This window comes from Camelina sativa, chromosome 14 (genome assembly GCF_030686135.1).
Source record: "Camelina sativa cultivar CO46 ecotype springtype chromosome 14, ASM3068613v1".
NCBI lineage: Eukaryota > Viridiplantae > Streptophyta > Magnoliopsida > Brassicales > Brassicaceae > Camelina > Camelina sativa.
In genome coordinates, this window is record NC_141893.1 from 3239675 (window position 1) to 3266082 (window position 26408).

Here is a 26408-nt window from a genome sequence, read left to right on the forward strand (position 1 = left end):
TCAAGGTTTTAATTAAATTAATATAGACTTAGTTTTTAGTAGTTTGAAGATTTGGAAGAGATAGAGATAGTGGAGTTTGACCTATAAGCACAAGAAATTTTTCTTCGAAAAGATACAAAGGTTAACCGTGGTTTAGTCAATACCTGAAGGAATAAAATACTCCAATAGAAAAGTAGTTATATGATTAAACAAACGGGAGTACAGTAGTCATTAAGTCGAAACTACAAGTTTATTCAATGTATGTGTCGTCAATGTTGTGGTGGAGCCTTAACGAATACTAACCTCGCAAAAAAGTACGAGTGGTATTATAGCTAACGGTTGAACCAATATGGTCTACTTGCCATGCGGTTCAAATACGATCAAATATTTTCTCTGGTCATGTTTTGTGAACCAATTTAATTAAATTGCACTGTTTAATTTTATTGACCAATACCGGTTAAGTTATCAGAAGCTAAATTAAAAACCGGTACATTTCATCTTAAACCCTCCGAATGAATTAGAGTCACTCTCCACGTTTGAATAGACGAGAGAGCTTAAACCCTTCTTCTGTTCTTCTTCTCCGATACTTTTTTTTGTCGTTTTTTCCGGGGCCGACCAATGCAAGGGACTCGCGACGGCTCGTGGTCTTTACGCGCCTCCGCGAACGGTGGATATGTTCCTCAAGCGACTCGTGCGTTTTCCAATTTCAGTATCCATCAGCCCATTAGATACAATTTCCAGACACAGCAGCAAAATCTCAACTTCCCTCGTCCGCAGTTTGGCGCCGGCGGTAATGTTGAAGTCATTCGAATTGAGAATGCAGTCAACAAGACGCGTAAATTGCTAATTTCTGCTGGAGAGAACGTTTCTTCGACTAGGGTTTGGCAATTGGTTCAATCACAACTTCAAGCTGATTCTTTAGGGATGCAAATGCAAGATGTTCCTTCGCTTCGCCAACTTATGTCCCTTGAAGGCAAGGTATAGCTTGAAACTGTATTCCTTAGAACAAAACGTAGCCTATCTGTTGCAAAGTTGATTCCTTTTTATACAAAACCCCTTTTGAATCTTTAGCAATTATGTGCTTTCTTGATGTCTTGTAGATTATTGCATTTATTCACTGCTTCGTTAAAGCTAGAAGAATTGTGACCCTGTATGACTTGGAAGTGGCAATATGTCGAAACGAGGGAGTTGGTTGCTTTGATGACCTGGGATTGGGACCTTTGCTGCAGCATCCACTTGTCTTGTTCTATTTTCCATCCATCTCTGGTTCTATTGGCCTAGTGAGGATCACTAGTGAGGAGATAATTTCATTTCTCGATAGCTATCTGAACACTTATGATATGGACGATGTTAAGCTCGATGAATTCTTGAATTTTGTTGCTGTGAGAAAATCAGTTACAAGCAAAGAAAAGCTCGGTGTTCGTATTCAGAACTTGCGGTATGGTATCGTAATTTTGGGTTATTTAAAGCTGCTTATGAGTTAGTTTGATGATACTAAGCTGGTTAGATAGCTTTTTTTTCAAAAGTCCAGCAATTTCTTTGATCAGTTTGATAGTTTTTATCTATGCCTGAAGTTTGTTGATCTCTATTGTATGTAGAAATTGATGTTAGATTACAAGTATTGGGTTGGTGGTTGGATTATGTTCTTAATTGATTCGTAGTATAAACTGCATTAGCTTATTGCATTTGATTAATACATTTTTTATAGGATGTATGTATCTTTCATTCAAGACGCAAAGAGACAAGAAGGCGAAACATTGAAGATCTTGCTGACTGAACTGCGTCAGAAGTATCGCATCCTCTCACCAAAGAAACAACAGCAAGATAAGGATTATTGTGGCAAGCATACAAGATTTAATTCATTGAGCTCGGAGAACGATGATAATGCTGATTATGAGGTCGAAAATGTTAATAGTTCTGACGGTTTCAGTAGTTGTCCATATCCATCTGTTGCAGAAGAGATTAAGCAACTTGGGAGCTCCAGTAAGAAAAGAAAGGCTGAGAGTCGTATTCGTGAAAAATCTGGTTTTCACAAACTGCTTAGAAGAGACCCCTCTAAATTAGCAGATGATTCTGATGCTAAGCAGGTTTTCAGTATTAATGAGGCTGATTTCACACAATCTGAAGGAGCTCTGAGATTGTTCGTTTCAACTTGGAAGGACAAATGTAAAGAGTTAAGCATGTCAATGGTAAGTCCATGTTGAGTATATCGTGATTGGATGACTGTTTATGTCCTACATTAGATTTTTGCTTGAATCTGACAGTGAATCATCTTAAGTAAGGTGTGGTGAGGCTGTAGGTTTTATTCTCTAATACTCTCTTATTTTTGTAGTTTGTCGAGAAAGTATTGTCTTCTTACAACTTGGGTGGATCCGAAGTACAAGCTCACATTAAAAGGGCTAAAGTGATGTCATCATTTCCATTTGTTGGATTACTACATGTCGCTGTGAGTTAGTGGTCATATTTACTACATGTCTGTTAAGTGAGCACATATTTCAAATTGAAGGATGCGGGAAAGTTTCACCTTTTGCTCCACTTTACATCCAAATTCCTTTTTTTACTCCACTTTTCCAGTTTGCTTACCTTTGGTTTACCTTTTCTACGCTTTTTTGCCCCTTTGTTATATTTTCCAAGTAGCACAGGCTCACTATTTTTTGTGACGCATGCTTTTCAAAATTTGAGAAAATTTCCGAATATGGAAGCTAGACCATTTTCACTCATACTTTTACTACTTTGGTTTTAAGCCTTTTCTCTTATCGTTTTCTGATCCTTCTTATGCCCCCTGCTCTTGTGCTGAGACTTAGCACCGAGTTGCAAAGTCTTGGAGTTGAGTTAGCAAATGTAAAAACTTCCCTAGTTCAGCTTTGCTCTCTGATTCTGCATGTTGCACGTCACGATATCACTGAGGCAGGCTGAAAAAGGATAAAGGTTGCGCCCGTTATCAGCTCCAGACCCCAATTCGTCTCCCTGTTTTTTTTTGAATTAATTAATAGAAACAGTCCAAAATCACAGGTTGCAGATTCTGTCCTTGCAAACACCTGTAGGGAATGTCTTAAACTGAATGGTTGCGTCTTCAATTATCCTTGTTTTAGTGAAAATTTTGTTTCAGCGTTTCAGGGATATTTATCTTTGATCATTTAATTTCCTTTTGCTGAAGGATAAAGTTGCAGATGTGCCGTAATAGAGTAGTAACTTAATTTCTCTCCCCTTGTAATCAGAAGGAGCTTGTAACAGAGGCTCTTGAGGAACAGATACCGTCTGAGATCACAGATACAAACTTGGTTGCTGGATATGATGACTGCGCAGGGACTTCAAGAGCTAATAAGCCGAACCAATCATGTCCTATGTCCATGAAGAGTGGCTCAACGTCAGGAAATCTCGTTCATGAATGGAACAATTTCGTCTCAAGAGATCGTCAGGTTCACACCGGCACACCTTGGGCTGCACAAGCGCAACAGACTGGTAGGAAAGGTGAAGAAATTGCTTACAGATACTTCGCTGCAAAATACGGGAAGAAGGCTCTGGTTAGATGGGTTAACGAGCAGAGCGAAACCGGGTACCTTACGATCTAGTCATCGAAAACAGAGGCGGTAAGAAAGAGTACGTAGAGGTGAAAGCAACTGTATCAACAGGAAAAGACTATTTTAACTTGACGGTGAAGGAGTGGCAATTTGCAAATGAGAAAGGAGATAGTTACTTTATTGCTCATGTTTTGTTAGGCAACAGTAATGCCATCCTTACACAGCATAGGAATCTTGTCAAGGTATGCCAAGAAGGTCATCTCCGGTTATTGATTCTCATGCCCAACCAGCGAAACAAGGTCAACGTCTCATTTTAAACCCATTTCAGTTTCTTTTGTTCAAGTATTTTACAGTGATATCATATATTGATTTTGTTATTTAAAACCCAAACTTTAGTTTAGTTATCCGATATTTGGATGGTGATATGAAAATGACCTTCTCCAGATATAAAAAACCGGTCAAGGATTGTGATAAGGAATATTCGAAAATCTCAAAAAGAACAGGTTGTGAAGAGGGGGTGGACCCAGCATAAACTATTAGGGGGTGCAATTCATAATAGAAAGGAGTCGAACCCTTTACCTCATGAGTTTTTTGCGCAAGTCTAAAGCCACTAGGCCACTTAAAAATTTCGTTAAATTTTAAAGCTTTACTTATTTCAATAGTTATTAGTGGCACATGCCACTACAATCCATAACGTAGGTCCCAGAGGAATATTTTACTCGATTTTATATTGCCTTCAAATCAAATCCAGTACACAAAAAAACTTGTTTTTTTCAAGTGGAAAAAATCATGAATTTTGTTTTTGGTGAACTAAATCTCTAATTTTTATCGACTTTCCAAAATAAATCACAAACTTTTGTTAATTTTATCAAATAAGGCATGACATAACAACATTTGTTAATAGTTATTAAACATTAGAATTGACTTTCTAAACAAAATCACAATTTTTTCTTACTATTTAAAAGAAATTATTAATGGATAATGAAACCGTCGAAGTTGTTGCCTTGGATAATTCAAATTCATGTTTGATTCGACAAAATCAACCAAAGTTTGTGATTTTTTAAAAAAGTCAACAAAAGCTTATGATTTATTTGGTAAGTCAATAAAAAATAGATATTTAATCCATCACATTTATAAAGGTAATACTCTGCTTCTGGTGTGTTAAAATTGTGTGTCACGTAGAGCACTTTGATGTGCTTAGAATTTTCATCAAACCTCAAAAAGTAATAGGTAAGCCTGGACACAAGTCTACCGAAACTGGATGGGACCATTAGTAGAAGTTTATGTCGTCCACTTGTCAAAGCACAAGAGCCTTCTGTCATAACTCCTCAGGTCGTAGCGTAGAGAAGACAAATACAAAGTTGACTGTTGGAGTGCTTCTCCTCGCGAGAAAACATCACAAGTAGTGAAAATATGAACCTGTCCTTTTTTGAAATCAGATTAACAAGTGGTGGATTCTTCAGAAACGAAAATAACCAAGGGACGACGGAACCTTTGCCTTAGACGATAAGCTTACCAAAGCTGTCTTCTCTAATATTAGAAGCAACAATTTTTTACACCAATAGAAATCGGGTGAGTGACTTCGCCGGACACCTTAACAAAATGTGCATGCATAACCAAGTCTAGGTTAAGAGTGGTCAAATTTGTAAACTAGTGATATGAGGGAAGAAAACCTTAGCTCTCCAATGGATTTTTATATAGACGTTGGAGCCATGAGTGAGTAAATTTAACAAAACCTTTTTATATTCTCATGTTTCCCTAATTTTTTTTTCTCATGTTTTCCTTTTTCTCATAATTTTCTTTTTTCTCATAAAAAACAAAAGAAAAACACAGATAACAAAAATAAATATTGTTAGCCCAATCAATTACTTTAATGAGAAAGGCCCATCTTGGCCCAACTGAAGAGAAAACAAAAATTGACTCTTTTGTCGTAACCTGACTTCTCTTCTCCTCGCTCCTCGACGACCACCGCAACACGATTTCCCGGCCAACTCCAGATGATGTCCGGTGGTCACCGACTCTCTCTCTCTCTGTGTTTCTCTTCCTCGACAGTGCAACCTGAACCTTCCTCTCTGACTCGTTCTGTTAATGACGCTGTTGTCAGAAACTCGAGCTGGAACCGCGACGGCTCGTGGTCGCTTCGCCAACTTATGTCCCTTGAAGGCAAGGTAAAGCTTGAAACTGTTTTCATTAGAACAATACGTAGCCTATCTATTGAAAAGTTGATTCCTTTTATTATTTATGTAAACCCCTTTTGAATCTTTAGCAATTACGTGCTCTCTTGATGTCCTGTAGATCTGTGCACTCATTCACTGCGCTTCGTTTGGGGCTAGAAGAATTGTGACCCTGCATGAGTTGCAAAGTGGCAATATTTCGAAACGAGGTCGTTGGTTGTTTTGATGATCTCGGAATTGGGACCTTTGCTGCAGGCTGCAGCATCCACGCTCTATTTTCCATCCATCTCTGCTTCTACTGGCCTAGTGAGGACATACTCGATAGCTATCTCAACACTTATATCATATGGACAATGTTAAAAGCTCGATCAGAAAATCAGTTACAAGCAAGTAAAACATTGGTGTTCGTATTCAGAGCTTTTTGGTACGATATTGTTTTCTGGGTCATCGAAACTTGCTTATGAGTTAGTTAGTGTGCTGATGTTAGGCTGGTTAGGTAGCTTTGTTTTCAAAAATCCAGCTATTTCTTTGATCAGTTTGATATTTTTTATCTACGCCTTGAATTTGTTGATTTTTATTGTTATGTAGAAATTAAAGTTTGGTTGATGGCTGGATTATATTCTCAGTCAGCTGATTGTGTTTGATTTAAAACCTTTTATAGGATGTATGTATCTTTCATTCAAGACGCCAAGAGTCAAGAAGGCGAAACACTGAAGATCTTGCTGACTGAACTGCATCAGAAGTATCGCATCCTTTCACCAAAGAAACAACAGCAAGATAAGGATTATTGTGGCAAGCATACAAGATTTACTTCATTGAGCTCGGAGGACAATCATAGTGTCAAATTTTCAAATTAGGCCTCTGTTAAGTGAGCACATTATTTCAAATTGAAGGATGCTGGAAAGTTTCACCTTTTGCTATCCTGATTTACATCCAAATTCAATTTTTTACTCCACTTTTCCAGTTTGCTTACCTTTGGTTTACCTTTGCTACGCTTTTTTGCCCCCTTTGTTATATTTTCCAAGTAGCACAGGCTCACTATTTTTTGTGACACATTCTTTTCAAATTTTGAGAAAATTTCCGAATATGGAAGCTAGACCATTTTCACTCATACTTTTACAACTTCGGTTTTAAGCGTTTTCTCTTATGTTTTCTGATCCTTCTTATGCTCCCTGCTCTTGTGCTGAGACTTAGCACCGAGTTGCAAAGTCTTGGAGTTGAGTTAGCAAATGTAAAAACTTCCCTAGTTCAGCTCTGCTCTTTGATTCTGCATGTGCACATCACGATGTCACTGAGGCAGGCTGAAAAAGGATAAAGGTTGCGCCCGTTATCAGCTCAGTCCCCATTTCATCTCCCTGTTTTTGTCTTGAAGTAATTAATAGAAACCTTCCAAAATCTCAGGTTGCAGTTTCTGTCCTTGCAAACACCTGTAGGGAATGTCTGAAACTGAAACCTGGTTGCGTTTATGAAAAAGTTCCCTACTATTTCATTTTACACCTGAGTTTGACATGAATTTGTATCATTTTCGTACACCTGGTTTGGAGTCTTGTGCAAAAAGATTTTAGCTCTGTGTACATACAGCTGCATTATCTTTCTTCAAATATCCATTGTTTTAGTGAATAATCTGTTTCAGCGTTTCAGGGAATATTTATCTCGTTTTTCTTGTCTTGAACTCTGATAATTTTATTTCCTTTTGCTGAAGGATAAAGTTGCAGATGTGCCGTACTAGAGTAGTAACTTTGTTTCTCTACTCTTGTAATCAGAAGGAGCTTCTAACAGAGGCTCTTGAGGAACAGATACCGACTGAAATCACAGATACAAACTTGGTTGCTGGATATGATGACTGCGCACGGACAAGTTCAAGAGCTGATAAGCCGAGCGCATCACGTCCTATGTCCATCAACAAGAGTGGCTCAACGTCAGGAAATCTCGTTCATGAATGGAACAATTCCGTCTCAACGGACTTTAGCGCAAGAGATCGACAGGTTCACACCAGCGAAACAGGGGAACGTTTCATTTTAAACCCATTTCAGTTTCCTTTGATTTTGTTATTAATACCTTCTTACAGTGATATGAAAATGACCTTTACCAAATTAAAATACCGGTTATTTGACATGGCATCCAAGATTTTGGGGATAGAACCTTCAAGGATTGGGATAAGGAATATTCGAAAATCTCAAAAAGAACAGTTTGTCAAAAATGCTGTTTCTAAGTAATACTAATAATCATGGGAAGTTTCTTTATTGGTTAACTTGTGGGAGAAACAAGATTGAGATTGGTGAAACTGGCAGTGGCGTCTCAGGTTTTACAAACATGGAAATAAAGACGGCTAAAGGATAAAATTCTAAAGAATGGTTTACCCAAAGCATCAGAAAAGGAATATTTTGCTCAATTCTTTATTCCCTTCAAATCCAATACACCTAAGGAACTTGCTTTTTTGTTTTTTCAAGTAGCCATCTTTTTTATCAATCATCATCATCATCTGGTGCACAGAAAGATTGAAGCGTTTGATACAGTTCTGTGTTCCTTCTAGATTTTTGGTATCTCCTGAAACTTGGTTTTTTTTCCAGTTTCAATACCCAAATTCATTCTGTGTGGTCCATAATATATCGCATCAGTCATTAATGGCTAAAATCTGTGTCTTTTTGTAGTGGTACTGTATCAGGGTTGATGGGGGATTCTTCTGCAAGTTCAAACAGGGTTAAGCTTCGGGATGGGAGATATTTAGCTTATAGAGAAACAGGAGTTCCAAAGCAAGCGGCCAAATACAAAATCATTCTTGTTCATGGCTTTGGAAGCTCCAAAGAAATGAACTTCTCAGCCTCAAATGTACAAAAAAAAAAAGCTCTTTGGATCTTGTTTGGATGTTTCCAAGCCTCTGTTTATAATCATTGTGATTCTTAAATCTCACCTGGATTTAGTTTTTCAGGAGCTAATAGAAGAGCTTGGGGTGTATTTTCTATTCTACGACCGTTCTGGATACGGAGAATCAGATTCAAACACGAAACGCTCATTGGAAAGTGAAGTTGATGACATAGCAGAACTTGCAGATCAGTTGGAGTTAGGACCTAAGTTTTACCTAATTGGAATCTCCATGGGATCTTACCCTACTTGGGGTTGCCTAAAACACATTCCTCACAGGCAATTTAACCATTCTTGATACCCAAACTTGAGGATAAGGCTAAACAGAATATGAACAGTTAAGTAACCGTTGAGTATTGTGTCTTCTCTGCAGGCTATCTGGCGTGGCTTTTGTTGCTCCGGTGGTAAATTATCGGTGGCCCTCGCTTCCTAAGAAGCTAATCAAGAAAGATTACAGGAGAGGTATTATCAAATGGGGTTTGAGGATATCGAAATATGCACCAGGACTGTTACATTGGTGGGTTATTCAAAAGCTCTTCCCATCAACTAGTTCAGTTCTTGAAAGCAATCCGGTCTACTTCAACAGCCATGACATGGAGGTCCTTAAGCGAACTACTGGTTTCCCCATGCTTACTAAGGTCACTACCTAACTTAACTCCATCCAACTTGAATTGCAAATTTGAAGTTGTTTGATCATTTTGGTACACAACTTAAAACATTATACAGGATTCGCTACGGGAAAGAAATGTTTTCGACACACTAAGAGACGATTTCATAGCTTGTTTCGGGCAATGGGACTTCGAACCTGCAGATCTAAACATTAGTAAAGAGAGCTGCATTCACATCTGGCATGGGAAGGAAGACAAAGTTGTTCCATTCCAACTTCAAAGATGCATCTTGCAGAAGCAACCATTGATCAACTACCACGAAATCCCACAAGGCGGACATCTAGTCGTGCACTACGATGGCGTTTGCGATTCAATTCTACGCTCACTATTGGATTCTTGAACTCACACAAGTCACAACACCATTAGATGAAAACATGTACAGCAAAAAAAAAGAAACTGATTTGTAACGGGTCATGTGTTTGATTGATTGATATATGTTCAAAGTGTACAATGAATGGTAATTAGTAGTAACACAAACAAGACTGTGTGCAAATCAGATGCTTAAGCTATTTGGATTAACTTCATTGATCAGATAGTCAAAACGTGAATCGCCGCCATTAACGAGCTTCAAAAGATCAATCGCCTTCTTCCTTCCTTTCACACTACCGTTCTCAGCTACGTACACGATCCCTTCCATGGCTCCTTCATCAGCACCAGACGCAACCGCCGACGCAACTTCCGACCTCGCTTCATCCCCTCCGCATCTCGCCAGATTCAGAAGCGCACCGACGGCGTTCTCCTTGATCCGTAGGGTCGAGCCAGTGCAAGGATCCAACAGATCCGCGAGCACGTTGGCTCCCGAAACTCTCCTCATACCGTCTTCACTCTCTTCGCATCCAGCGACTTGCGCCATAACCGCCGTCGCATCTTCCACGATCCCGCACCGCGAGTCCTTGACGATCAGCGAGAAGAGAGCCGGGATCGCGCCGAGGGAGATCATCGTCGATCGGTTCATCGGGTAGAGAGCGATGGCGAAGAGTGCCTTGAGCGCGTCTTTGATCGACCGGGGATGCGAACTCGGATACCTGATGATGTGGACGAGGGAGAAGATGATATCGCGCTTAGATCCGATGATAGGACGGTAAGATTCCTCGGCGATCAGAAGGCTGTAAATCGTGGCGGCGGAGGACTGAACCGCGGCGGGGGAAGTGGTTGTGTCGTGGTGACGAAGCGCGTGAGAAAGCGCGTCGAGCAAACCGCGTGAGGACATGAGGGGTTCGCGAGAGGTGATGGAGATGTTGAGGAGAGTCGCGGCGGCGTTTTCTTGGGAAGAGTGAGACGAAGAGTAGAGAGTCTCGGCGAGGTAAGGGATGGCTCCAGCGTCGGCGATGATGAGACGGCTGTCAGGATCTTGTTTAGAGATGAGTCTAAGCTCAGCTAAAGCGGCGGCTCTGATTTGTTCGGAGACAGAGCTGAGCTTGGCTACGATTGATGACATCGTTCTACGCTTTGCTGTTTCCATTGACACAAAAAGATCTGATCTGATGAAACCTTCTTCAAAAAAAAACCTAATTAATGATCTCTCTCTATTGGATAATGAAGTTGGACTTTTCTGAACAGAACCACTTGTACTAATATTTTTGCTCCGTGTTAAAAGAGTTTGAAACAGTAAACAAAGAGAATGAAAAGAGTGGGAATTAAAAGGTCCGACTTTTTTTGCTTTGTCAACATGAAGGTACAACTTTTGTTTTTTTTCTTCCGATTAGAGAATTTAGAATGCACCCATGTATTTCATGTGTTACTTTTACTCTACGTTTCTAATTTCTATAATCGGATTCGATGTGAAATTGAAAACAACAGAAATATCTGGAATAAATAAAAACTTACATGATAGATAGAGAGAAGAGATAAGTCACAGAAAGCAGCGTCTGGCCCATGTAAGGCCCGTTAATCATACATATGGGTCGTATCGTAATCAAGTGCTTCTTTTGTCGTTCCGAATGCATCATTTAATCGCACATAAATCGGTTCCATTTACGTGGTACGTACGTACGTACGTTAATTTTATATAGTAGCGGAAAACTATAATTAAAAAGGGCGAAACGATTACGAAGATCCTATATTTTCTAGTACAACTTATAACGAAATAAGTGAAATTTAAGACAGACAATGAAATTGGGCCATTTTTTAGTTATTAAAAAGTTACATTTTTCATTTTAGAAATTGGAGAAGTGGTTCCGCGATGACTGAACTATCTGCAGATCCGTCGTTGTTTGGCAAGATGTTTCATCACTCATCAGTGTCCTATATTCACATTAATGATTTCCAATATCAGATTAATATTGCAGCATTAATTATATATTAATGAAATGTAAAATATGCGTTATGAATGTGCATCTTACTCTCGTGGCCGAGACAACCAAAGAGAGCTAAGAGCTCTGAGCCTTCCATAATACTCTCCGATGACTAGAAAACACCTAGCGGCTTGTCGGACTGTCAAGATCCGTCGCAGCTGGTGAACGGTCTGCTGCCTCAAGTTATCAGCCTTCAGTTATATTAAGAATAGACAATTCAAAAAAAATCAATAAGTAATCACAGTTAATTAATCTTTACATTTTAAACTGACCACTATTTCATCTGATAACAATATTAAAATATGATAATGATAATTGCATACCTACTACCATGGTGGGGATAATGGGTATTACAAAAGTCAATAACTTGTAATTGTGATATAATTAAAAAAAAAATTGATCCGAATGTTTGAAAACAAGTAAATATTATATGTATATTATTGAGTTCGTCAAAACAAAACTTTGAAAGAGATGGATAATGCTTTAAACATATTCTCTTTGTATTTTCAGCTATTTATAATATAAAAAACAAGTTGGTGAAAGAAATTTGGCTCTTGGACTAATTAAAAATAAGACTAAAAACAACATATATTATTATATGACAGGAGAAAAAAAGTAGCTGAAAAGACATGGCCAATTGAGCATATAGTCCAGAAACAGACAATATATACGTGAAAGCAACATTTTATCAAATTATTTATTTTTTCTTATTAGACAAATTCAGCCAGCACATACGACGTTTGTTCATATATGTACGCTGAATATATGCACGTATTTCCGCATTTTAAAACATCTGTATGTCTTATAGTATATACATGCTCGGATGCTCCCAAAATGTTATATTCACACCTAACATATTTCCAAGAGAAACACATCAAAATTCTCCATTCTTCTATATATGTATATATGATATTATCTATAATTATATAGTTAGGTCACTTTTTTTTATATTCCACACGGTTATTTCTCTCTCGTTTTGCGTTAAAAACACTACTATAATATGTTGTGTTCTATAAACATCATTACGTAATAATGTAGAATGTAAGTTTAATGCGAATGAAAAATCATATATAGAAGTAGATGAAAGCAAATAAGGTAAAAAAAAAGATAGGTGAGAAAATGGAACCTGGCGGATAAAGCCTTCGAGATTAGAGATCTTGCCGAGAGCGACGGCCATTTGTTGCATTCCGTCCATGACTGGAGATGCGGCGAGAGTATCAATGAGAGATTGCTGAAGCTGTTCGAGACCCTGCGAGAGAGCTTCCTCTGCTTGTTGCGACGAGTGTTGTAGGCTATATATTCCCATCAGTTGTTGCTCCGTCAATAAGTCCATTTGTGACACCAAAATCTAATTAATTAGAAAAGATCCCCCATTAATTTTCTCTTTTTATTTTGCGTTACATTTTGCAACCATTTTCTAATCTATATATACATTTTTCAAGTACATTTAGCAAATAAATCCTGATCTTGTCACCTATTTACAAGACTGTCATTGTATTAAATTTTTTGATTTATTAATTTACAATTTATTAAATTATGATAAAGTTTCTGATTTTTGTAAACAATTATTCCCCCATAATCCTAACTTTCCAAAAAAATCGGAACCACTACTATTTGCATTAAATACTAATTTGATAATTAATTAAATAAATATAACTTTTCTTAAACTTGAAAAAAAATCTTCTTAATCAAAGTAATAATATTTTTGCGGGTTAAAGTCATTAAATCTGTTGCGGGTCAGACCTCACATGGCGGGTTAAAACAAAACTAGAAGAATTAAATTAGTAAAATGCTCACATATCCTAATCCTGTAAACTCAAGCGGGACATATGTGTGCAGACTATATACTCCTATGGGTTTTGTAGGATACTTTTTTGCGGGTTAAAGTCATTAAATCTGTTCCAGAACCGACATGACATTACGGGTTTGAACTAACGCTAAAATATTAATTTATTTCATATATTATAGATTTTTAACTGATAAAATAATTAACCATCCTATGAAACCCGTGAAAGTATATACATATCCGCAACTGTTTCAGTACATACATTTATTAATATTTTAATGGTATAAATCTTTTAACTTATAAAATATTTAAAGAAAAACATAACTAATATTAATGATAATTATTTCAAAAATAAATGTACATATATTTACTAAAATATTTAAATGTTTTAGAAACAGAATAAAAACAAAAATAGTCTCGCGGTGTATTGCGGTTCAAACATAGTATAATTATATAAAATAACTTTTTAATGTATTAATTCACATGCAAACGTAAAACCTAGAACTTAAGTACTTGGAGTAATCGAGACATAAGAAATATGCCAAACAAGAGAAGAAGAAATCGAACCTTGATTAGGTCAGATGGACGGAAACCAGCCATCCAAATAAAACATCGTTCGGCTGGGGACATCCATGTTCCGATGATGAGGTGGAACACATCAGCTTTAGCAGCCACGGCTTTTAATCGGAATATCTCATCAAAGTGGGCAATGTAACCGTCTACGATCAACCTTAGATCGTTGTCCGATAAATGAGCCTGAAGACCGGTTCGAATTTCCGACATATGCCGGTTATCATCCTCTAGCCACCTCCCATATTCCATGTCAAACATCGCAGCTCCTATACGTACGTTCATTTTAAAAACATAAAAGTTGTTAATAGTAAATTAATCATTGTTGTTGTATTTTAATAAAATAGTGCTATACAAATTGGTGTTTTAGGTTTCAGTACCGGAAGTGATGTTAGGTCCTAATGGTCCACAACCACCCATGAACAGCCCCTACCATCGACATAAACAAATATATTAAATTCCACAAAGATACATTTTTGATAGCCAAATTAAGTATCTCAACAATTCACAGGTTGTGACAAAGTAAAAATATAGTATTATTTTACAACAAAAAGGAAGGATTATATTCTAAGAAAATAAATAATTTAAAAATCAACCTGAGAACGAGCACGCTGAAGTTCTTGCTCCAACTGGGAAAGCTTTATCCTACTTGATTCTAGCTGTTGCACATACGCCTACTCATGCCATAAGTACACGTTTGTTAATATATACTATATCAATATATCAAACATATAGAATTATTCTAAAAATTTGATTTTTCGTAATGATGGGTGCATGGAAACTACACGTTCATAAATGAATTATTATAGAAGGCTGGTAAATGGTAGATATAGAAGTAAATGCATAGATATAGCAGCGATTCCCCAAAAAAACCAATGCCTATGTTACAGTAATAGCAATAGCATTTTTGATGTGTTTATTAAAGAAAAAGAAAAAGCATTGTTTATATGCAACCCAATATTATTCGACAAAAATAGTAATGAATATGTCATATAGATGGTATTGATATGGTTACCTTTTTCCTAAGACGACTTTTGCGAGCAGCTTCTCTATTTTGGGCCAAACGTCTCAGTGTCTAAATCAATCCAGTTTTAAACAAGAAGTTAACGAATTATACTATTACGACTACATATAATTTGAGGTTACGAAAAGGTATTTATGTATACATACATATGTCTCCTCGGGGGAGTCAAATAAATGTATAGAAAATAATGATGATGAACGTTAAAGTACCTTAGCATCAAGTTGTTTGCCTGAAGTTGTAGCCTTTCTCTGCAATGTCAGAGAACAAAGATGAAAATAGAAATTGAATTCAGTGAAAAAGAAAGAAAGAAAACAGAAATTAAATTAATTGTATAAGTGTAGTCCAGTCATGTGATTAATATTCATATATAGAGACAAGAAGGAAAACATCATGTATTAAATGTTTAAATCTAAGCGATATGAATTCATGTAAGAAATTTATGAAACATTTATGCATCTATACCCAGCAGATATATCATGACATTAATGGATGTGAAAAATTAAAGCATTGGTTAATTAACATGCAACAAAAATAAATATTTGGAAGAAAAAAAAGTAAACATAAAATAGAAAAGAGAGTAAAAAAGGAAATTAAAATACTCCATATATTCTATTTATTAAAATAGTATATAACACTGAGGAAGATTCTTCTGCTTTATTTCGTTTTATATGGGGATTTAATTTTATTTGGATTTAAAATTTGTCTTTTATTTTATTTGGAATTAAAATTTGTCTGTGTTTTCAAATTTATCATACGATTTGAGAGGTCAAAATTCTGAATTTTCTCTGATCCGTTTCCTTTTTGGGATCTGTGTATGTATTTTGTTTTATTGGAAGATTTGTTAGGACATAGACCTATATGAAAAAGCATGTGCATGCATATCTACCATGTGACAAGGAGAGAGAGAGAGAGAGAGAGAGAGAGAGAGAGAGAGAGAGAGAGAGAGAGAGAGAGGCCTAATGATATACTCCTCCTACATACCATGTACATGCACCAAAGCATGCATGTCTCATGATGACCCCAACTACATGCAAATTGAAATTTTAAAATATGATGATGATTATGAGTACCTTATCTTCCGAAGGTTTAGGAGGAGCTAAAGTAGTTCGAGAAGTAGAGGGAAGTCCAGATGTTGAACTTGAGTTCGCCATGTTGTTGTTATTATTGTGATGATGATGCTGAAGCATGAGATGATGGTTCTGTTTGCTACTCATGGGAGACTCAGGCTGTTGACTTTCAGCTTTGCCGGAGAAATTCGCAGATCCTGAATCGCTGCTTTCTCCTCCTGACTTTGAACTCTCCTGCTGCAATACATATTCAACATAATCATACTCAACGTATAACTAAATAAAAAGTCAGAAAAGGAATAATTATAATGTAACTAAGGAGGAATTGACCTTAGCGTATAATTTTTGACAAATGGGTGTATTATTAGTTTTATCTACTAGCTAATAATATAAAGTCAGGAGAAAGGAATGGAGTAATTAACTAGTCTTAAAAAATCGCTTTCAGTTTAGAGGGGAAAACAAGCAAATACTAGTATAGGATAGTAAGAGGAACAAGAAACATACTATGTTTTTATGCACAAATTATATAAGAGAATAAATGTTTTTTTATTTATAAATTAGAAAATGCCGAAAAAGGAGAAAAAAACAAGAGGAAAGGGTCAAAGAAGAAGAAAGGGTACAGTAGGAAGAGTTTGGTGAGTTCTGATTGGCCATGAAGGGAACATCTCCAGAGTCGTAGCTCCTCCGCCTCCTCCTCCTAATAAAGCTGCAATGCAGATTTACCCATCATTACATTTTAGTATCATAGAATGTAGTTAGTGATCATGGTTGATTGATATTAATCAGGTGGGTGCATTTGTTGCAATCTAGTATTCTAATTGGAATTAACTACATCATTTATCACGTGGAACTATATATATAGCATGACATACATTTCCTAATACTAGTATAATTTTGAATATTCGATATTGAGGAAGTTAGGGAGTTGGTAAAAAAGATTTTTATTAGAAGAGAAATAAATAAACAAGTCACGCCATCCAAGGCTCTCTTTTGCCTCCGTATCATCACCTAAACCTATCTAAAGACTTGTTCAGACTCTTCTCAGCTTTTTCACATTTTGTTTTTTTTTAGTTTCAGTTTTTGTTTTTTTCTATTAATTCTAAAACTTTATTGGAGTTTGTTAAGGAAAGCTCACGTCATGAAGATATGAGAGAGAGGCTTACGTGGCTTTGTTTCATCGTTCCGATACTTAACACCTTGCAGAACAATTGCTTCTTCTAGCTCTCCAAAATCGAAGCTGGACGATCCATTTTGGTTACTGTTTCATTTATTAAAATTATATAATTAGTACAAAAAGAATAATCATCATAAGTTGTAACTAAAATTAGAAAGTGAGAAAATGGAGAACAAGACGAACAATAAAATTAAGTAACCATACTTAGAGGGTCGCATTTGAGTTGAAGAAATATATATATATATAAATAAAGACGTACGGTCGCATATAATACAAGTTTACACAAGAGCTAAAGCACTTATAAAACCTATAATTTCGGATGATCTACAACACATCTTTTAGTTTATGTTTTGCCTATAGATTTTCGTACGTTGACCATTTATTATCTCACGAACGAAGCCGTATAACATATATACTATCATATTAATTACTATTAAGGAAATGACAAATTGAGCATAAACAAAGAAAACCCATATAAAAATTTAGAGCTCAATATATATTAGAAATATATGAATAAAGAAGTTGAGCTTTATGTGAATATATATTTCTGTAAAGAAGAAAAGACTTGGGAAGATTTGTTACATGAATCCAGGAGGTGGATGATTGTTGTTGAGGCCATGGATTAGTGAATAAGGAAGATGATGATTATGGTTATGGTTTGTGGCTTCGCTGATTCTATGGTTCGCCATCTCCTCCCAAAAAAACAAAAAGCTTCAATTGATGATATCTTCCTCTTTCTTGATCTTCTCTTCTGCTTGATTATATACTCTCTATTCTGTAAAACATCAAAGTCTTGAAAATATGAGAAAGACGAAAAGGTGATATATAGAAGCTTGAGTTAAGAAACAACAAGGGAGAGAGGGAGAGAGATATTGCAAATTCTTAGTTAATTCTTGATCAGATGATCAAATGATTGAGGATATTGAAAAGAAAAAGCTAGTTGTTGATGATGAACATGAAAGTAAGATATGTGTTTAATTTATTACCTTTGTGAAGTTTTTTTATTTGCTTTGGGTGTTTGAGAGAACAAAGAGGAGAGAGAGAGAGAGAGAAAGTAGAATGGAAACTTTCTCGTCAAAGGCTTTTTTATGGCTGAACAGAAAAACAAAGAGGGTCCAACCTTTTCTCTTTCCGGGATATATACACATATACAAAATATCAAATATGTGGGCGTGTTATATATAATAATGTTGTTAGATATAGAGAAATGATAAACAATAAAATTACTAGTAATTTGACTAATTGTATAGTATTATTATCACTTTATTTCCCTCTACTTGTATGCGAAGAAACCTTTGTGATTCATCGCTCTCTCCTTTTCACCACCTTTCTCTATCTATTTCCACAGTAAACACAATTTGCACTTGCTAACTTTCAAACTTTTTCTTTTTTAAAAAAATAAAAAATAATATTGCGTGGTATAAATAAGACGAAGATCTTGTCCTTCACAGACCTTGTCTCCAGGCTATGCTTTTGTGTTTCTATCTTTTTTTTTTTTTTTTTTCGTTTTTGTATTCAGAATAATAGTATTGGGTTTGAAAGAGTTGTACAGAAAATTGAAAATTTAGTTGACTAACTTTATAGCTGTCAAAGGGTCAAGCTAGTAGTACTTGGCAATTGATCAGATGGACGATACGATATCTATATAGATAAACAGAAAATTCAGAGAAAGGGCTTTATCTTTGGTAAAAGGAAAACAAAAAAGAGCCTTTATCCAATATGTGAAAGATAATAATAAGAAGATTAGATATAAGATTAATTGGACCAAACAAGAGAGATTATTAAGAAAACTATATATCAAGGTAGAAATAGTGAAGGATGAGGAAAATTAAATGAATTATTTTGTATTTTAGTAAATAAAATAGAAAGAGAGAAAGATATATAGAGCAGAAAAAGAGGAGGAACCCACTAGAATCACTGACTCCTACTCCACAATCTCTCTCTATCTTTGTAACCGCCTGTTTGTGCTTATTGGTTCTTTCTCATCAAATCTCTTTTTGGGCTTATTCACGTACTCATTTAAAAAAAAAAAAAAAATCTATAGCTAGTATCATCTTTTATATATACTAGTATTCATATTCACGTAGATGCGTATCTATATAAATACTTGTTTGTATATGTGAAAAGAGAATGATAAAGTTTTCTAAAACCCACTTTATCATCCTATAGCTAGCAGCATGGATCATGAAGTTAATTTGTTTGAGTAGTTTATGTGTTGTTCTAAAACCAGATGAAACAAGATACATGAAAGTTCTCGAAATAAAATATAAAGAATCTTTGAATGGGCATGATAAATACATCCTACTTTATATATTTTGCCAAAGAATATGATATCTAATTGTGAAGTCTAGTAGACAATATATACTCTGGTTCTAATGATTAAATGAATACAACTCCTCCAGCTATAGATTATCTATGTTATTTTATTATTGATCAAATGATTTTGTTATTGGGGTAGAGTACACAATGAGCGATCAAATAATGCTTTTTAAAAACATAGTATGTTTGGTGATAATAAATATATTATGAAATACACGTAAAAAGAAATTAAAGACAATGTAATAATGTGGGATAAGGAATGTTTGTTGTGTTTATGTATATAGCAGAATCGAGTGAGTTTCTATTTTCTGAACCACAGCTCTTTTGTTAAATGACCTTTGGGATATATATAGAGCGGGGGGATAAGAGTAGTCTGGTTTAAATACGTCTACGTACATATATATCATTATACATTTATACATACATACATACATAAAATAACGGGATTTTTTTACTTGCATCTTCAGTCTATAATCTTCTAAATTTTGAAACCAGAGTATAAGAGATCAGTTTCTGAAATGTTCTTTATCCTTTATTTGAAAACATATAGCTCTATATATGGCTTTAAGTTTCAAATTTGAGATTTGGATGCAATAGAACTAGAACAACTTTCTCTAGTCGGTTAACCTACCATGCTTAAGCTGAATAATTAACTAATTTGCTTCTACCAGTTCAACCAAAATACTTTTAGAATAATGACAATTATGTAGACCAATAGGATAAAAACTAAACGGCCTTCTTGCATTAATCGTTAATAAAATGTCAATAATTATAAAACATCTCGATCAAAGTGTTATTTAATTTGATTAGTTTGGTATTATCCTAAAATTTTGTTGATGGGTCAACATCCCCTCCCTGTCACCACCTAAATCCTAATGCCACATTTCAGATTCCTTTCCTTTATTAGAAATTGCTATATGTCTCTTTTGATTCGTATAGCTGTTTTAGTCAATGACCTCTTGCAAATCTACATTTGCCATCCGCTTTATTCTTCAGTTTGTGTCATGATGAATCCCTTAAATTGAGAGTTTATTTTTAGCGGCTCTTTAAATGCTTTATTCGAAGAAGAAGTATAATTCATAGTTAAAGATTCTTTAAAATTCAATATCCTGTCTATCAAAGTTCAGCCCAATAGCATAATCACTGATTATGCATATTAGCGTTATTTGCGTACACATATGATAGTTGGGAAATATTACTTCCCGACAGTCAAATAATAGAAAAATCTGGGTTATTAAAAAGGTGAAAAGAAGCACTCTGATAAATCTAACGGGCTTAAAGATCATTAATATCTTGGTCCGAGGAGATAGACATACACATACTGATCTGACCTTAATGCCTATACTCATTTCGCACATTGCGTGGATGAGTATCTTCTAGTGGACACATATTTACCAAAAAGTTAGTGTTGGTCAGTTTTGGTCGTAGCATGACCTTATGTATGTAATCTAAGAGGCTGATTCTCCGAAACTATATTAAAAACTGCTAGACCTAGTTTTATCAGAAATCCATTTTGACTAAGGGTGACATTGTCAAATTTGCAAATTTCCCATTATTCGTTGACTTCCTGATATTGTAACAATTTAACATGTAAAGGGGCTACATCTTGTTAGTTTGCTTTAGGCCCATACATTTTTTTGGGCTATTCGATTGCAGCAGTCCTCTTTCTGAGAGGCGAGAGCTCATCATTACAATATGATACTTTTTTGTTGTAATTATGCAAATATCTTCCTTCACTCTAATTTAAAATAAATACAGATGCATCATACTAAAACACGAAAATATAGGAGACAGATGTTTATAGAAAAACGTAGGGAGAGTAAAACCCACTCTAATACTACATTTTTTTAAACGAGAGAGAGACCATTAGAAAAGACTTAGAAATCAAATAAACGAACGAAGTGAGTGATTCCCACGTTGCACCTTCCTCCTAACCCTTTTCTTCATCGTCACTTAATCTCTCTCTCTCTGTGCAACGTTCTTTGTAACGTGTAACTTGCCAACTTTTTATATCTCTTTATATATAAAATCTCTTTTATCAATTGAAGTTCGTTGCCGGCCATTACCATTCCCTAATTTAACCATTATCTCTCTCTTCCTTTTTGTTTTCTTAACCACATTGCCAAAATTTTGTAACCTTCTCTCCCGGAGGCGGCAAGACCGAGAAGGACTCTGTTTAGCGCGAGAGGAAGAGATATAGAGAGAGTGATAAAGCGCGGTAAGACCGAACTTTGGCGGTTCCGCGGCTCTACGTCGTCGGTAGGTCGAGTCGTCCTGGAGCTCGCCCGTTGTTTCTCGACGGCAGAGGTGGAAGAAAGCGACCAAAGAGCCATGGACATTGGCGGTCCAACCAATGTCCGTCACGTGGCTCACGTTACCTTTGACCGCTTCAATGGCTTCCTCGGTCTTCCCTCTGAGTTCGAGCCTGATGTCCCCAGAAAAGCTCCTAGTGCAAGGTTTGCCACTTCTTTCCTTTTTTTCATGTACTCTCATTGAACGGAATTGGCCTTTCTGGTTTGAGGAATTTTATTTGTTAGAACTTAGAATAATCTTTAACTCAGAGCCTAATTGATTTTTGAGTTGCAAGTTTGTGATTTAGGTTTCATATTCATGTTATTTGTGTTGGCAGTGCAACAGTGTTTGGGGTATCCACGGAGTCAATGCAGTTATCGTATGATTCGAGAGGGAACTGTGTTCCTGTGATACTGTTGCTATTACAGAGCAGGCTATATGATCAAGGAGGCTTACAGGTAGAAGGAATATTCAGAATCACAGGAGATAACAGCGAGGAAGAGTATGTAAGAGAGCAGCTTAATAAAGGGCTCATACCAGATGGCATCGATGTTCATTGTTTAGCCGGACTCATTAAGGTTCTTATTCTTAACCTTAATTGTGTATGTATTCAGGTGTTAATGGCATCTTAATTTGATGATGTATGTGTGTGTGTTTGTTCAGGCTTGGTTCAGAGAGCTGCCGAGAGGGGTACTTGATCCTCTGCCATCGGAGCAAGTGATGCAGTGTGAGTCAGAAGAGGACTTTGTCAAGGTTGTGAGACTCTTACCTCAAAATGAAGCTTCTCTTCTCAATTGGGCCATCAATCTCATGGCTGATGTTGTTCAGTTTGAGCATGTTAACAAGATGAATTCTCGTAACCTTGCTTTAGTCTTTGCACCCAACATGTCTCAGGTCAGTTTTTTTTTTTTATTTGGCACTCAACTAGCATTTGAATGCAACTTTGGTGGTTCCATTGTTGAGATATCTTGCAATGGTTTTTGCCATGGAGTTGAAGTAGTATTTTTACATCTTGTGAAAATGTGACGGCTCTGTTTTGGCTTTGTGTGTAGATGGCAGACCCTTTAACTGCATTGATGTATGCGGTACAAGTGATGAAGCTTCTCAAGAGCCTCACAGAGAAAACTGCCAGAGAAAGGGAAACTTCGTCTTCTGCTGTTGAGAGAAGAGGCAACAATGAAGTGGAAGTTAGCGACAAGGAAGAAGACAGTGAAGAAGAAGAAGAAGATGGTGTGCACATAATAAATAACGAGGAAGAAGCGACAGAGAGAATAAGAGAGGCTGCTGATGAACACAAGTCTGGAAGCATGAAGAGTGAGTTTCAGGGATCTAGTGCTTCGGATTCAAAGGATCATGATGGAGCTGTGCAGCCACCCATTCGCACGAACCCTATAGGAAGCAAGTGAAATCTGATGTTTCCTTTTAATAGCTGTTTTGTGTGTTTGGATGCTTTATTGTATTGCATATGTAACTTCTAAGTAATGTAGTTTGCTGTTGAATGTTGATATGATATGAGATTAACTCGATGGGATGAACACCAAAATTGTATCTGCCTTTCTATTTCTTGTAAGAAACATGAAAGAGTCAACAACTAATACCAAAAGATACTAATACAGAGATGGGTTGTGACGAAAAGAAGAGGATCCCCTTAGCTCTCGGGAGTTATTCCAGCTTGACAGAACGGTAGATGTGGCGAATAAACATCCAAGAAGCCAAGAAACTTATGGTTCCTAGAACCAAGAAGAGAGCGTAACATAACAGAGCAGTATATCCCAAGTAGAAGCTTAGCTGCAGAAACCCGGTCATGTCAGACCTGAGATAGAAAATTACTCCATACCCATACATGAAGATTGCTGTGAATCCTCCGCACAGTATTGATCTGCAAACAATTATCATAGAATCGTTTAACCATTGCAAGTTGGATAATGATTCTGAAAGGAAAGTATACTATGACAGGTTGAGTAAGATACTCAATGTAATGTGTATCTGTGATGGCTTCTCATGTACCTAGCTAAGTCTTAAATCAAAATCACATGTTTGGATGGAAAAGGACGCAGTAAAGTAAAAGAATACATACCTCCACCACCATTCATGATCTTCACCGGATAGCTGAATGTAAGTCAAGATAATACCGACACACAACGAATGTGAAAAGCATCATTCCAGGTGATGTATATATTTTGAATCCCCACAAGCTTGCATAGAGTTGGTGCCACTCGAGAACTACCGCACTGAAAGGTACAAAGCCTCCAAGAGACACCTGGTACAGCTTCCTACGATACCAATTTTGAAGTGGAATTTCTCGGGGGTTTCTTTTAACAGCAGTTGGAGGTTGAAACTCTAATAATCCGAAACGATTACCTAAAACTCCTCCCAACGTGAGAAATGGGATATTCAAAAAAGTGTAAATGAGTATGATGATGACTATTGTGCCAAACGGGAGTGCAGCTGTTGCCCCATACGTAATTGCCACAGTGTTGAGAACCGAAACTACTATGAAGAAAGGAACTGGGTATAGAATCCCAGCAAGACGAGCCCTCCTTTTCTGAAAATAACAATAATGCTCTACTGTTTAAGGTTATACGAACCATGAACTTTTCTAAAACAGCAAAAGTAGAAGGCATCTGAAAAGTCAATCACCTGTTTGTTTCCCTCGAAGTGGTTATGGAAAGAAGCAGATGTGTAACCAGCCACTATTGATGTTAGAGTGTAAATGATGACGAGAGAAGTCAACAGCATTCCACGACTGTATGGGTATAGAAAACCGGTGAAGGCCAATGCAAATAGAGCTATGCTCCTGAAAATGAAAAACAAGTCAGAGACATGAAACAACATTAACACACCATTCATCTTGATTCAGGACGTAAGTATTCCTGAATAAATGGAAACGTAATGTATCATCATGTAAGATTGACTTGAACAAGTTGTCAATAACTAAGCAAGTATATAATATGTATCTCGAATGCACTAACAAATGCCATTACAAAACTACTTTAATCCAGTCAAAGTTTGCTACTAAAATTACTTTATGTATTACTATCTTAAGGCGTACAAATGGAAAAGGATAAACTATAAAACATCAAAAACAGAATGACAGTAATGGAATTCTTGATAGCAGAAGCTTACAAGATTAGCAACTGAGTACCAGTTCCCAAGAACGCACAGAGTAAGGAGATATTCCGAGGACATCTAAATACATCACTATGTACGAGTTTCCAACCCACTTCCTTTTTTTCTTCTTCATCTCCAATCGAGCAACTGAAATTCATAAAAGAGAAATATCTCAAAAAGATAAATTTTTATCATCACATATGCTAAACTACACAAAACAAGAATAGTCTCCTAAGAAAATCTTGTCACCTTCTTAGTTCATTTCTGAGATGACGCACGAAGAGCAAAAAAAGAAGTCCAACTAACAAAACAACAACAGTTATGGAGTTAAGAAATGAGAATAAGTGAATCTTCTGGCTGATAGGATGTAGCGACGCCTGGGAGTACTTATTCATTCTTGTCGCAGACCTTTCTGAAGTCAAATTCCAAGAAACCGAGTATGTAAACTGAACATCAATCTCAGTGTTCTCCGATATATCAACCATATAACTCGGATCACTAAAACTGTTGATTTCAACAACTTCGTCTGCATTATACAGAACATTAAACTTCAAGTGATTGAATAAATAGTACTTAGTAAGCTTCTCCTTTTGACCAAGATAATCTCCCTCCGATTTTCCAACAAATCCCCACAAGGGGAGATCGTCGTAGTACATTTGAAAGTAGTAATCTTGAGCAATAGCATCTCTGAACATGGCAACATCACTAGATTTTAGTCTCTTGCGGCACAGTGTAACATGAGTTTTGTCCTCCCCAAATTTCAGCTGATATCGTGAACTCATTAACCGGTCACCATTAAGAACTTCCCCAAGAGTTTCCTGTTTCTCAATCACAGGCTCTACAAAAATATAAAACAATCCTGAATCAAGCACTAGAACTTGGGACAACATACACATTTCAAACTATACATATAGGGATTTTCATATATCAGAAAACCTGATCATTGAGTTTGTCTTGAGAAACCTAACCTGGACGGCAGAACGGCAAATCATAATACTGATAGGTCTCACAGCAAACAAAAATAAAATAAAAAACAATCTTTAAAGTGGGTCTAAGAAAATGAGATACCTTTGAGTTCCCCTTTTAACAAAACATTATCTTTATCAAAGATCTCTTCCTCTCAGATTACTAAACCCGTCAACCATAAGCTAATAAAAGCAAAATGCAGAAAGAGTTACCCAAAGAAAAGATATGAGAATAACCTTGGATTGTGAAGAGGACCGACTTTGTTGACGAACAAAGGGACATGATCGCCGGCATTGTAACGGGTCGAAGAGCTTGATCCGATCCAAAAAGTCAATGCGAGTAGTACACTAAGCAGAGATTGCGCCATGTATTGATTGGTCACTCTGCTGCTGTTTTTCCAAAAGAAACAAATTTAAATTTGTGCAAGAGGAAGAGGAGGAGCTCTAGAAAAAGCCATCTTCTTCAATCTATCTCACCTCAATCACTGACAATCAGTTCAAGAAGACAAGAAGAAGGAAGAAAAAAACATACATCGAGACGACGTCGTAGAAGCTCAAAGTCAAACCTGAGTGGCTTTGACTAGACCATCATCAGCAAAGTT

The 26408-nt window shown here is 36.4% G+C and overlaps 5 protein-coding genes and 2 pseudogenes across 8 annotated transcripts; 4 read left to right on the forward strand and 3 right to left on the reverse strand.

Annotated features, from left to right (window-relative positions):
* The first annotated feature begins 550 nt into the window (after positions 1-550).
* On the forward strand, positions 551-3931 carry LOC104739415 (protein NO VEIN-LIKE-like; annotated as a pseudogene). Its single transcript, XR_015579979.1, has 5 exons — positions 551-957; positions 1080-1417; positions 1688-2168; positions 2312-2425; positions 3198-3931. The product of XR_015579979.1 is annotated as a protein NO VEIN-LIKE-like (transcript).
* Positions 3932-5375: 1444 nt separating this feature from the next.
* Positions 5376-10821, forward strand: LOC104739417 (uncharacterized). The gene is made up of 8 exons (XM_087484246.1): positions 5376-5668; positions 5796-6098; positions 6336-6991; positions 7438-8214; positions 8326-8503; positions 8604-8815; positions 8910-9174; positions 9263-10821. The coding sequence occupies exons 5-8, from the start codon at positions 8345-8347 to the stop codon at positions 9542-9544; spliced, it is 918 nt and encodes a 305-aa protein (XP_087340372.1). The 5' UTR covers positions 5376-5668; positions 5796-6098; positions 6336-6991; positions 7438-8214; positions 8326-8344; the 3' UTR covers positions 9545-10821.
* On the forward strand, positions 5501-8014 carry LOC147927796 (protein NO VEIN-LIKE-like). The gene is made up of 7 exons (XM_087484668.1): positions 5501-5668; positions 5796-5883; positions 5930-6098; positions 6336-6513; positions 7076-7147; positions 7438-7659; positions 7943-8014. Exons 1-7 carry the CDS (start codon positions 5501-5503, stop codon positions 8012-8014), a joined length of 969 nt encoding a protein of 322 aa, XP_087340794.1.
* On the reverse strand, positions 9602-10666 carry LOC104739418 (U-box domain-containing protein 1). The gene has a single exon (XM_010459765.3). It carries the CDS (start codon positions 10664-10666, stop codon positions 9698-9700), a length of 969 nt encoding a protein of 322 aa, XP_010458067.1. The 3' UTR covers positions 9602-9697.
* Positions 9602-18335, reverse strand: LOC104739419 (transcription factor TGA9-like). Of its 2 annotated transcripts, XM_087484239.1 has the most exons (13): positions 18106-18335; positions 17702-17894; positions 17109-17203; positions 16566-16651; positions 15949-16182; positions 15088-15126; positions 14870-14929; positions 14451-14528; positions 14235-14283; positions 13852-14123; positions 12625-12846; positions 11547-11689; positions 9602-11448 (listed from the first exon to the last, which is right to left on the reverse strand). In XM_087484239.1, the coding sequence occupies exons 2-13, from the start codon at positions 17806-17808 to the stop codon at positions 11361-11363; spliced, it is 1473 nt and encodes a 490-aa protein (XP_087340365.1). In that variant the 5' UTR covers positions 17809-17894; positions 18106-18335; the 3' UTR covers positions 9602-11360. The 2 variants fall into 2 exon arrangements, with proteins under 2 accessions (XP_087340365.1, XP_087340366.1); XM_087484240.1 differs by lacking the exons at positions 16566-16651; positions 17109-17203; positions 17702-17894; positions 18106-18335 and adding an exon at positions 16276-16435 and having other exon boundaries at positions 15949-16179.
* Positions 18336-21221: 2886 nt separating this feature from the next.
* LOC104739422 (rho GTPase-activating protein 5) lies at positions 21222-23273 on the forward strand. The gene is made up of 4 exons (XM_010459768.3): positions 21222-21894; positions 22068-22308; positions 22394-22624; positions 22783-23273. Exons 1-4 carry the CDS (start codon positions 21770-21772, stop codon positions 23134-23136), a joined length of 951 nt encoding a protein of 316 aa, XP_010458070.1. The 5' UTR covers positions 21222-21769; the 3' UTR covers positions 23137-23273.
* Positions 23262-26300, reverse strand: LOC104739421 (transmembrane 9 superfamily member 5-like; annotated as a pseudogene). The gene is made up of 6 exons (XR_015579980.1): positions 26044-26300; positions 25091-25679; positions 24857-24988; positions 24371-24527; positions 23808-24275; positions 23262-23609 (listed from the first exon to the last, which is right to left on the reverse strand). The product of XR_015579980.1 is annotated as a transmembrane 9 superfamily member 5-like (transcript).
* Between the last annotated feature and the right edge of the window lie 108 nt (positions 26301-26408).

What these genes read in the sequence shown, in the direction of transcription:
- LOC147927796 (XM_087484668.1), top strand. Translation starts at nt 5,501, where the DNA reads ATGTCCGGTGGTCACCGACTCTCTCTCTCTCTGTGTTTCTCTTCCTCG. An exon ending in TTATGTCCCTTGAAGGCAAG is followed by an intron (nt 5,669 to 5,795) that starts GTAAAGCTTGAA and finishes GATGTCCTGTAG; the next exon opens with ATCTGTGCACTCATTCACTG. An exon ending in TTAGCGCAAGAGATCGACAG is followed by an intron (nt 7,660 to 7,942) that starts GTTCACACCAGC and finishes GGGAGAAACAAG; the next exon opens with ATTGAGATTGGTGAAACTGG.
- LOC104739417 (XM_087484246.1), top strand. Translation starts at nt 8,345, where the DNA reads ATGGGGGATTCTTCTGCAAGTTCAAACAGGGTTAAGCTTCGGGATGGG. An exon ending in CTAAAACACATTCCTCACAG is followed by an intron (nt 8,816 to 8,909) that starts GCAATTTAACCA and finishes TCTTCTCTGCAG; the next exon opens with GCTATCTGGCGTGGCTTTTG. An exon ending in GTTTCCCCATGCTTACTAAG is followed by an intron (nt 9,175 to 9,262) that starts GTCACTACCTAA and finishes AACATTATACAG; the next exon opens with GATTCGCTACGGGAAAGAAA.
- LOC104739418 (XM_010459765.3), bottom strand. Translation starts at nt 10,666, where the DNA reads ATGGAAACAGCAAAGCGTAGAACGATGTCATCAATCGTAGCCAAGCTC.
- LOC104739419 (XM_087484239.1), bottom strand. Translation starts at nt 17,808, where the DNA reads ATGGCGAACCATAGAATCAGCGAAGCCACAAACCATAACCATAATCAT. An exon ending in GTCCATCTGACCTAATCAAG is followed by an intron (nt 12,847 to 13,851) that starts GTTCGATTTCTT and finishes CTAATTAATTAG; the next exon opens with ATTTTGGTGTCACAAATGGA. An exon ending in TGGTTGTCTCGGCCACGAGA is followed by an intron (nt 11,449 to 11,546) that starts GTAAGATGCACA and finishes ATGTGAATATAG; the next exon opens with GACACTGATGAGTGATGAAA.
- LOC104739422 (XM_010459768.3), top strand. Translation starts at nt 21,770, where the DNA reads ATGGACATTGGCGGTCCAACCAATGTCCGTCACGTGGCTCACGTTACC. An exon ending in AGAAAAGCTCCTAGTGCAAG is followed by an intron (nt 21,895 to 22,067) that starts GTTTGCCACTTC and finishes TTGTGTTGGCAG; the next exon opens with TGCAACAGTGTTTGGGGTAT. An exon ending in GTTTAGCCGGACTCATTAAG is followed by an intron (nt 22,309 to 22,393) that starts GTTCTTATTCTT and finishes GTGTTTGTTCAG; the next exon opens with GCTTGGTTCAGAGAGCTGCC.